Source organism: Capra hircus, chromosome 10 (assembly GCF_001704415.2).
Source record: "Capra hircus breed San Clemente chromosome 10, ASM170441v1, whole genome shotgun sequence".
In the NCBI taxonomy this organism is placed as follows: domain Eukaryota; kingdom Metazoa; phylum Chordata; class Mammalia; order Artiodactyla; family Bovidae; genus Capra; species Capra hircus.
In genome coordinates this window covers 43,339,840-43,351,547 of record NC_030817.1, presented here as the reverse complement: position 1 = coordinate 43,351,547, position 11,708 = coordinate 43,339,840, and the positions used below count along the sequence as shown (strand labels likewise).

The window sequence follows — 11,708 nt, the reverse complement described above, 5'->3', positions numbered from 1 at the left end:
TTATTTTCCAGAGATACTTCATGGAGCTAAACCAAAATAACTTTCGTTCAAGTGGCTCTGTGATTTGAAAATATTAACTGATCTGATAATTTAGCCAAGAAGCTATAAGTCACTCAGACTAATTGCAGAACATGAAAAGTCGTCCATTTCACAATTCAAAACCGATTTTCTTTCATCCTCTTCTTGGGAATCCACTAATGGCGACATCTTTCAGGAGCACCTTTATAATCTTGTTTTTATATGGAGTGTTTATATTGACTTTACCTGTAACAACCGAGTCCCTGAGGTAAATGATAAATTCTACGCTCCTCTATCCCTTTTAATACATTAATTTGTAAAGATGTGGTGTATAATGCAGTTCACTTTGCTGTCATCTTTTTACCTTAATCCTAAGAATTCTACTACTCGTGATAGAATAAGTCTGCCTGGGTGTTAAGGTTTTACATCCTACTTTGACTTTCAACTCTTGAGAGAATCATAAGTGCTATATGCAGTTCATGGGCAAGGTGAAGGAAGAGTGGAATCAAGTGATGCAACAGAATAAGTGTACTAAATTTTAAGTCACTGTATTGGGATAAACTGTGTGGAAAAATTATAATTCTGCTGTCCTGTTTAACAATATAAAATTAAAGACAGAACACTTACAGGGTTTTAAATTATTTTTCTCATTAAGATTTTAATGTAGGTGTAAATGAAAATTCTCATTTAAAAAATTAAAGAAAAGTTTCCATTTATTTTTTTAGAATAAAGATTTAGTGCACAAATACAGCCCAAAGCCAACAGAAAAATAGCTTTGCCCTGTCATGTCCCTAAGAAAGCACTGCAGTTACTCAGAATAGGCCAAAAGGGGACGGGGGGGAGCAATCCTCTGAGTTCTAGGCTTCACAAAAGGACCACATATTATACTATGTACATTGATTTGATGTGCAAGTGTGCAATAAATATATACACATACATTCCTATCTGCTTTACATCATTCTAGAGTATTCATTAGATCAAGCTGGGATTTAGAAATGTGAAAAGGCCATAACAGTGAATAGGAAAATAAAGGATACAATGATTTTTAGACCAGCAGAATAATAATGCTTAGCTAGTTAATTATTTTAACTTTGGAGCAAACTAAAAAACTTGTTTTGAAATAAATGGTACCTGTAAGGAATGCTTACTCCAATACTTGTTAAATGTTCTTGGGTCAGTTTTTTGATAATGGCGCTGACCAGAAGTATATGGTATAGTAACACAGCTCTCATTGTCCTACAAGTCCTTTAAATGGTCAGCTATGCCTATCCAGAATCTTTATAAGCAATTCAAGAGTTGTGTTGCTCAGCCTGTTAAAAGATAACTAGCTTAAAACCTACTTCTCCTTATGTGGCTACATCAGTTATTCGTGGTCCCAGTGACGTATAAAAGAGGATATAAGCTGCTGAAGATTTCACCGAAGAAATGGAAATATCAGAAACCTCATGATCGTCAAATTTAAACCACCGCTGTCTTGCTGCATTTTTACAATAGGCAGTGTAGTGGCCACCATCCAGCCCACCGTAGTGATTCTGTACCAAACAAGATAGAAAATCAATTCAAATTGAATTATTTAAAATATGTCAATAATTTCAAAGCCTTAATGTAGTTCCTACTTTCCTGTGAGGTAAGGAACAACCTGAAACTTGTTTTTTTAGTTTGCTTCGAAAGAAAAAGTATTTAAGTCAATGAGATACTTACTGAAACAGAAAACAAGTTGTATTTCTTCAGATTGTTCTTTGGGCCAATAACATACTGCGACAAGTCAAGATTTTCTAATGGAAAGTCCACAGATGTCTGTAACTTTTGTTTCCACCTGCCATCATAGGAAAAACTGCAGAGCAAAACATTACAGCAGTTATACTGACAGACCAAAGACATCAAAATGAACCCTAATTCATTCATCAACAATCCAGAGTTTTAGACAGTTTTTATGTTTAGACATAAAAGCTATTTCAAACACACACTCAGAATTTTAATAGTGGAAGGACTTGTCTAATGAAACTGAGGTGCATAAATGTCTTGCCCCAGGTAAACAGAGTGATAGAGGCAGAGCCATACCTTGGTCCCTTAATCCCTAGACCAGCTAGAGCTATTAGGTGAGTCTTTGACAAAGGTAAGAAGTTATTAACACCCCCATTTATAATGCTAATCACCACAAAGTACAGAGAAATAACAGAAGAGAGTGGCTCCAGATTTAAGCTTGTCCTTTGAGATCCAACCAGTCCATCCTAAATGAGATCAGTTCTGGGTGTTCACTGGATGGGCAGATGTTGAAGCTGAAACTCTAATACTTTGGCCACCTGATGCAAAGAGCTGACTCATTTGAAAAGACCCTGATGCTGGCAAAGATTGAGGGCAGGAGGAGAAGGGGACGACAGAGGATGAGACAGTCGGATGGCATCACCAACTCAATGGACATGAGTTTGGGTAAATTCCAGGAGTTGGTGATGGACAGGGAGCCCTGGCATGCTGCGGTTCATGGAGTTGCAAAGAGTTGGACACGACTGAGCAACTGAACTGAACTTGAAGAAAGTAGAGCCAGAAACTGCATGCACACAGCCTAGTGACTAAAATAATGGCATTCCATTATCCTAACACACACTGCTTCTTTAAACACCACAATACTGGTTGGTGTAATATGGTTATTTCAAAATCATTTGTTAAAGAGTGAACTCTGAACCATTTATACTTTAAGATATTCTCCAAGAATAATACACAGCACTAATAATCTTAACAAATGTGTAATCATTTGTAGAATGTTTATACCTTTGCAATCTGCAACAAGCAGAAAAGGACAACTGATCTACTAAGCTTTTGTAGAAAATCTACACAAGAGATTTGAATATATCAGTGTTGAAATTAACATAAATAACTGCCTAAGAATCTCCAATAATTTGAAAATAATTTTGTTTCACTGATTTGTAAAAATGTTTTATTTTATATTGGAGTACCATTGATTAACAGTGTTGTGTTAGTTTCAGGTGTACAGCAAAGTGATTCAGTTATACTTCTATCTATTCTTTTTCAAATTCTTTTCCCATTTAGATTATCATAGAATACTGAACCGTGGTCCCTGTGCTATACAGTAGGTTGGTTATCTGTTTTAAATACAGCAGTGTTTATTTGTCAATCTCAAACTCCCAATCTATCCCTCCTGCCCCAGTTTCAATGATTTTAAAAGACAGAGTTACATGAAAAAGTGGTGCTGTCATTTTGCCATTATTGCAAACACTAAAGTGAACAAGCCTCTTCATTTCTCCCTAACTTCCCTGCTGCTGCTAAGTCGCTTCAGTCATGTCTGACTCTGTGCGACTCCATAGACAGCAGCCCATCAGGCTCCCTCGTCCCTGGGATTCTCTAGGCAAGAACACTGGAATGGGTTGCTGTTTCCTTCTCCAGTGCATGAAAGTGAAAAGTGAAAGTGAAGTCGCTCAGTCATGTCCAACTCTTAGTGACCTCGTGGACTGCAGCCCACCAGGCTCCTCCGTCCATGGGAGTTTCCAGGCAAGAGTACTGGAGTGGGGTGCCACTGCCTTCTCCACTAATTTCCCTAGAAGTACCCTAACCTGATAATCTTTCTTTGTTATACATCCTAAGCAGACAGCACAATAAAGTTTAGAATAAAATACATAGAAATCCTTCATCTAAAAAGTACTAAACAGGTAGAAAAATGTGTCCCTTTTACCGTTTCAGATGGACTAAAAGCACAGGTGGCAGCTTCCAGATTTCTATCTTTTTTAGGGAATCCCGACGAGCTCTGCAATGACTGCAGTAAAACCTGTTGTTATCTGTGAGTTTTTCTTCTTTGGAAAATAACCTAAGGCAATCCTGGAGGCAAAAATAAGTAGTAGATATTTATTAACTTATTTTTTTATTACTGAGCATCTATTCAATAAATTACTTTGTCAGGCATGAGGAATAAACTATTTACAAAGCAGCTCCTGCTCCCCCATCCCAAACCCCCCGTCCACCTCCAGAGTTATGATCTACTGAGGAAGCAGATGGGAGGAGTTGATATGGACAAAGTGTGGAGAGAGATGGTGCTGTGCCCATGGAGGAGGGAAGACGTCTGCATGTCCTGAGACCATCACGGGGCAACTTCTACCTGGTGGCTCAGGACGTTCTGACTAACAAGTGGCTAACACTAAAAGTGTCAACAAGCTCTCTAAATCACACTGCTGTTGTGTGCAAAACAGGATATTTATTTGATACCTCATGTAGAGCAATTTCTTATAAAAAGTGTACCTGAATTAAAGTCAACATACAGTTTCCCAAATTAACTTCTAAAACTTCAATACAGACTTTGAAAAACATTATCAACTCTAAAAGAATATTTAATAGGAAAGTATTTCTTAAAAGGAAAATTTCTTTTAAAAATGCACATTTTCTTCTAATCTACATAGGCCTAATTAAAACAATTTTTCTGTGAGTTTTAACCTATAAAATGTTTACAGGGATAAAAAGCAGAAATAAATTACCAAGTAAAGTACAACTCTATGTGCATATAAAAATTTTTTTCCTTCAATAAATCATTTCTCTCAATCTTAATTTACCTGTAATGTACATTTACTTGTAGATGCTAGTGGGAGAGACAAATACATGAAGGCCTCAAATGTCCTAGACTTTTTGTGACAGGTGAGGCACTGTACTGTGGATTTGAATTGACCCTGAAAAAGTGCAACAATGATAGATTCATTGAGTTGCTTATGTTTCTGCCATGCATGTTCTGCAGCTTTAAAGTCATCGAGATGATCATTATTTTCTTCTTTATGTCTCTTCCGATTATCAGCCTGAAAATAAGATGTAAACTCTGTATTAATACCTCAAAGTCAATGTTTAAATATAAAATTGAAAGTATATTCAATAAATATCTTGCAGATTTAGAAATTCTTATTAAAGGAGTTCTAACAAAAAAATTTGATGCTACAAAAAAATGCTAATCAAAAATATATCCCCAAAAAACCAAAACCCACTTTATCAAAAGAGTATAACTAGTTTCAATTTCTTAATAAGTTTTTATTTAAAAAGCTGAAAAGTCTGATTTTGAAAAGAGAAGACATTCCACATATAGCTGGGAGTTAGGGCTACAACTTGATGTCATTGTTTTGGTCCTAGTCTCATGGATGGATACACACTATCTTCATAAACATACATACATACAGACACACACATATACACATATATGTGTGTATCTTTATGTGTATGTCTATGTTTGCTGGTAAGAAAGGTGATAGCAAAAGTATTTGAGAGGACAGCTTGGTGCTAAAAAGAAGCCATTGTATACAAAGAATAGTAACTTTTCACATGAATCATTTGGTCATATGGGTCACAAACACAGGATCTCTGACAACTGTGTTTACAAATTTACAATGTTTATAAATTCATCACAATAATACAGCCTGTTAACATTTTCACAAGTAAATACAAACTGTATATACTGCCATTCAAATAGTCGAAGAAGGCGATGGCACCCCACTCCAGTACTCTTGCCTGGAAAATCCCATGGATAGAGGAGCCTGGTGGGCCACAGTCCATGGGGTCGCTAAGAGTCAGACTGAGGGACTTCACTTCGCGCATTGGAGAAAATGCAACCACTCCAGTGTCTTGCTGGAGAATCCAGGACAGGGGCTGGTGGGCGGTATGGGTCGCACAGAGTCGGACACAACTGAAGTGACTTAGCAGCCATTCAAATAGTAAACCTATCAGATGTATTTATTTTAAAGTTTCATGCCACAGTCCCTGCTGCTGCTAAGTCACTTCAGTTGTGTCCGACTGTGCGACCCCATAGACGGCAGCCCACCAGGCTCCCCCGTCCCTGGGATTCTCCAGGCAAGAACACTGGAGTGGGTTGCCATTTCCTTCTCCAATGCACGAAAGTGAAAAGTGAAAGTGAAGTCGCTCAGTCATGTCCGACTCTTAGCGACCCCGTGGACTGCAGCCTACCAGGCTCCTCTGCTCATGGGATTTTCCAGGCAAGAGTACTGGAGTGGGGTGCCATTGCCTTCTCCCTAGATTTGAATAAATTAGCACTGAACAATCAACAGCTATAATTTTAAATTGTTATAAAAATGAGTGCAACACTGAGCAACCCTAAAGCGCCTTTGCAACTTAGAAAAATACAATTTCTTACTTTATTAAGGTCTTCATGGAGACCATCCATTAGGAACAGAAGCAGTTCTTGTGAATCTTGCTGGCTGTATCCTGCAAACTGGTCATTGATCTTCCCAATGGTGATTTTAAAGTCTTTTGGACTGATGTACCGATACTGTCCCGTCCACAGGGCTTTCATGATTATGCCAAATTCTTCCGCCACTTCACCTTTATGCCCCAACAAATTTGACCTTTGCAAACATAATTAAAGTTACAAAAAAACAAATTATAAAAAGCTAAGATATAGCAGGTTCTTGATATCAACATTAAACTATTCACATACTGTAATATGTGACCCTACACTAAAATACTTATTCATATATTTATCACCAAATACCCGAATCTTACTTTGATGACACCCCTCCAAGTTGCTTATTCTTGGCTACCAGCCCTCCACGGTCTCCTATTCCGTACCAGTAGGCTCTAGTTTATGACAGTGCGGTTCTGCCTTCCTACACTGTTCCTTTCCTGTCTGTCCTTCACCAATCAGAGAAGGCTTTTCTTTACATTTTTCTTAAGAACACTGTTCTCTACATTGTCCTTTCCTAATCTGACATCTCTAGAGCTGGGTGGTAAGGAAATGTGGTTAAAGCACCATTTTAATATGATATTGCAGAAAAGTATGATATTTCTTTACCTATTAATATCATCCTGGTAACAGTTGCGGTTGAAATAATCAGCCAGATGTGGCGTATTACACAGGCACTGTAGTATTGAGTTCATGTAACAAGTATTTCCTAAATTACGAAGTCCAGTGAGAGCTGGTCCAGATCCTCCAAAAACAGGATTGAGGTTCCGAATTTGAGAAGCAGAAAGCCTTGTGATCTCAGCTTTAGGATAGCTTGTTGGCCTAAGGAAGAAAAAGTACACATGACATCTTAAAATGCAGCGCATCTGACATGAAGGTTCATACTTCAAAGGGCAGGAAACTCCAGCATCTGTGCACCGTGGTATATGGTAATCCTGCAGATAGTTACTAAGTTAGGTCATAAGGTACTGGGTCTTAGAGAACAGTTAGTATCTAAGTGACACTGGTGACCCTGCCATGAGGATCTTTAACTTCTTACGTGAGCACATGTTTCTTACAGATACCCTGAGATACCAGTAGGTTCTCTGGTTTCTCATGAACAGGATGAGTGTTCTAATAGAGAAGGCTCTTTCAAATGTTTTTAAATGATCCCAGGAAGTCTGGCATTACCAAATGTTGGATTCAACCAGAACGCCAGTAACTGCGGCACATGCACAGGAGGCAGAGGTTATCTGGGTGCTACAACCTGAAGTCTAGAGCTGGGCGGACAAATCCAGCAGCAACCGCTAGCCATGATACACTTACAGTTTTATAGCTCTTATAGTAGCCACAATTCAAAACAGCCACTACCATACTGGACAAAACAGATAAAGAACATGCTATCCACATGGCCACTGGACAGCACTGAACTAGAGAATGCCTACAAGACTTTCGTCATGCAGTGTATTTGACTTATATATGTAACTTTTAGAACTGTAAGGGCACTAAGAAAACTCCTAATTGGTAAGTGTGTCTTTTATTACTGATCCTAAGTATATCTCCACCTCTGAAAGGAATACTGAGAACAGATTAAACATATTCCAACCAGTTTTTGTTTACACATGGCTCAAGTGTATGCACTCTGTTCAATATATATTTAAAAATATACAAACTACATATGCTGTAGTTTTTTAAATTGTCAAATCAACAAACTTTATAAAAATGATGATTCAAGAAAGAATCAAACGCTTACCAGTTTTAATAGTGAGCCCTGAAATCTATAGATTTTCAGAATTTACAAAATCTCCTCCAGTTAAGCTTCCACCTGGCAGGGTAAATTCTTAGGAGGAAAATATATTAACTACTTTTGGGGGAAGTGATTCTGAAGAGACCAAAAAGACAGCCTAGTTAGAATTCCTCAGCAATTAAGAGTGTATTTAACAAATCAAAAAATCCCATTTATTTTCACCTCTATCTACCCTAAATCCCCCAAAATTAATGATCAGAAATGGTAAAGAGACTAGAAAACTATCTCATAAACCTATCAATCATAAGCCAGGAGCATTAGAGTATTCAATAACCGATAAAGCCAGGAATACATCTAAATGAGATATTGTTTTGGGAAAACCTAAATGAACCTATTCATCACCACTGGTGAACAGAGGAACAGAAATGCAACGCAGAAAAGGGAACAGAATAAGGATTAGAAGCTGATAAACACTATAATGCTTATTATTTTAATACATTAAGTTTGCCCCCATGTTACTGAATTTTTTAAAAAAAAGTTTGGAATTTTAAGAGCTACCACAAGACATTCAACAATCCTATAAATTATAGTCCTCAAAGGGAAATTTAGGGATCATACGAAGTTTATAAAAAATATCTCTCTAGTAGCACACTGTCTGAAAATGTAACAAGGTGCATACTTTTATGTCTACATCAATACATATGAATTAGTGAACGAATCACAGAATCCTTTTTGACATGTTTCAGTTAGTCTGTGACACTTGGGAGAAAAACCAAGGACATTTAATCCATTTATTTTTTTTCTCTACAGTAAACAGAAACAGCTGGGATAGCCATCCACAGAATTTTCTGTCTCCCTGATATTAGTAAACTGGTATGTTTGGAAGTTTTCAAATACAGCAAATGATTCTGTTTCTAGAAGTTAGGATAAACTTACTTGTTTTCCCGATTAACTGCTGGAGTTACTGTTGGCCTCCTCTTCTCTTCCTCTTGAATGGCCTGGGTGATATCTGGGGAGGAGTAGGAGCGCTTCAGTTTAGACGGTTCCCTATCCCGCTCAGCAGGAATCTGTGGCTTGGCTTTATGAGTTGGAGGGGTGGAAGGAGGTGCAGATGAAGGAGCCATTTCCGGTGGATACATATGAACAGTGTTGGTAGGCGAATGATAGTAACGAAAAGTTCCAGTGATGGGATCAAGAAACTTAAGCGGGGGAAAAAAAGCATAGGTCAAAAAACTGAACATTCAACAACAAATAACTCGAAAGTATTCCACTACTAAGTTTACTTTTGGATTAAAATAATTTGAATAAAATGGTGATAATCACTTCTATAATTAAACTTCCAAAGAACCTTAGGTTTTAAAATGATACACTGTTTTTAAATGACATGCCAGGATGCTCATATATTATAGCCAGCATCCCTGATTGGCTATCGAGAAATCTAAATGAGCTATGTCCTTTATAATGAAGAAACAGTCAACTCTGCGTTAGAGAAGATGCAGAATAAACAAGTTCATAATTTTTTTTTTTAAACCAAAACAGTGCCATGTAATTTCTTTCTGTGCTAATTTGGAGTTTTACCTTGGCCCAGCCTGATGGCAGTCCTGGTACAACCCTCCCCATTTCTTCACTTCTCGCTCTTGTCAAAGGCTCTCGAGACTAGTTTTAAAAAGAGAAGGAAAAGGAAAAGGATTTTTAAATTAAATTTTGCCATAGCAAAGAACCACAAACCTTGTGTTGGCTCCCCTTAATATTTTTTAAAAGATAAAGAACTATACATGTGTTCTTAAAGTCCTAAAATTATCACAGCAAGGGGAAGGAGTGTATGTGCATAGCCTATGAAGATGGTGGCTTCTCTAAAAAAAACAACACAAAGACAATTTCACTTCTAAGTGTCAACTCCAAAGATAAGAAAATTTATTTCCACACAAAGACTTGGATGCAAATGTTCATAGAATTATTATTCATAATAGCCCCAAAGCAGAAGCAATCAAGTGTGGTATATCCACACAAGGAAGATTATACAATGAAGAAAAGTCAACCTCTTCAATAAATGGTGTTAAAGATGCATCACACTTTTGAGCTATCTAGGCAAGCATATAATTTTTTCCACATCTCTTTTTATTGAACAAAATAATTCAAAATATTAGGCATTCTAAATTTCAGCATATAAAGAGCACTGACATTTTATTAATTTTAAAAACAAATCTGGAGTTCCCTGGTGGTTCAGTGGTTAGGATTCAACGCTTTCACTGCCATGGCCCCAGGTTCAATCCCTGGTCGGGAAACTAAAATCCTGCAAGCTGCATGAAACAGTCAAAACAAAAACAAGCCAAGAGAGAAGACGTAAAACAAAAAACCCCAAAATATTTTTAAAACACGGTGTTGGAAAAACTGGACAGCTACATGCAAAAGAATCAAATCTAGACTATTCTCTCATACATACACAAAAATAAATTCAAAATGGATTAAAGACTTAAATGTAAAACCTGAAACCATAAAACTTCTAAAAGAAAAACAATGGAGGAACACTCTGACATTCGTCTTAGTAATAATTTTTGGCATATGACTTCTCAGGCAAAGGTAACAAAAGCAAAGACAGAAAAATGGAACTACATCAAATTAAAAAGCTTTTTGCACAGAGAAGGAAACTACCAACAAAATGAAAAGGCCACCTACTGAATGGGAGAAGATATTTGCAAACAATATATCTGATAAGGGGTTAATGTCCAAATTATACAAAGAACCCATACAACTCAACATCAAAGAAACAAAAATCTGATTTTAAAATGGGCACAGGATCTGAACAGACATTTTTCCAAAGACAGATGGCCAATACACTCATGAAAAGATGCTCAGCATCACTGGTCATCAGGGAAAAGCATCAAAACCACAATGAGGTAACACCTCACACTCATCAGAATGGCTGTTACCAAAAAGATGTCATATAACAAGTATTGGCAAATGTGAAAAAAAAAAAAAGGAACCCTAGTATAACACTGTTGATGGGAATGTAAATTGGTGCAGTCACTATGGAAAACAGTATGGAGATTGTTAAAAACAAATTTTAAACAGAACTACCATATGATCCAGCAATTCTACTCCTGGTTATTTATCCAAAGAAACAAAAACACTGATTAGAAAAGATATATGTACCCCTATGTTCATTACATCATTATTTACAACAGCCACAAATATGGAAGCAACCTAGATGTCCATAAATAGATGAATGGATAAAGAAGATGTACAGTATATATACACAATGGAAGATTAGCCATAAAAAAGAATGAAATTTTGTCATTTGTGACAACATGGATGGATCTAATCAGCCTCAAAAGACAAATATATGATTTCACTTACATGCAGAATCTAAAAAACCAATCTAAAAAACAAATGAACAAGAGAAAACAGAAACAGTTACAGATGTGAGAACAAACAAGTGGCTACCACCAGCGGTGAGGAGTGGGGCAGCGGGTGGTGGTGAGAAAAAGAAATAGATGAGGAAAATTAAGAGGTACAAACTTTCAGTTGCAAAATAAATGAGTCACATGGATGAAATATACGTTGTGGGAATATAGTCAATAGCTGTGTATCCTTGTATGATGACATAACTAGACTTAACTATGGTGATCATTTGGAAATGTATATGCCTATGTTGAACATAGTATTATAAGTCATTTATACTTCAAAAACAAACACAAAGGAAAAAGGATCAGACTTATGATTATCAGAGGTGGAAGGTAGAACAGGAACTTGGAGGAAGGTAGTCAAACAAACTTCCAGTAG

General features: G+C 37.0%; 1 protein-coding gene across 2 annotated transcripts in view; it reads right to left on the bottom strand.

Moving 5' to 3' along the window:
• USP8 (ubiquitin specific peptidase 8) overlaps positions 647 to 11,708 on the bottom strand; it is a 50,533-nt gene continuing 39,471 nt past the window's right edge. For both annotated transcript variants that reach the window (XM_005685782.3, XM_005685783.3), the window contains exons 12-19: positions 9,504 to 9,581; positions 8,862 to 9,124; positions 6,809 to 7,021; positions 6,152 to 6,362; positions 4,575 to 4,811; positions 3,707 to 3,849; positions 1,720 to 1,852; positions 647 to 1,550 (exon numbers count right to left, since the gene is read on the bottom strand). In XM_005685782.3, the coding sequence (XP_005685839.2) occupies positions 1,365 to 1,550; positions 1,720 to 1,852; positions 3,707 to 3,849; positions 4,575 to 4,811; positions 6,152 to 6,362; positions 6,809 to 7,021; positions 8,862 to 9,124; positions 9,504 to 9,581 (1,464 nt within the window). In that variant the 3' untranslated portion in view covers positions 647 to 1,364. The remainder of the gene's footprint in view (positions 1,551 to 1,719; positions 1,853 to 3,706; positions 3,850 to 4,574; positions 4,812 to 6,151; positions 6,363 to 6,808; positions 7,022 to 8,861; positions 9,125 to 9,503; positions 9,582 to 11,708) is intronic.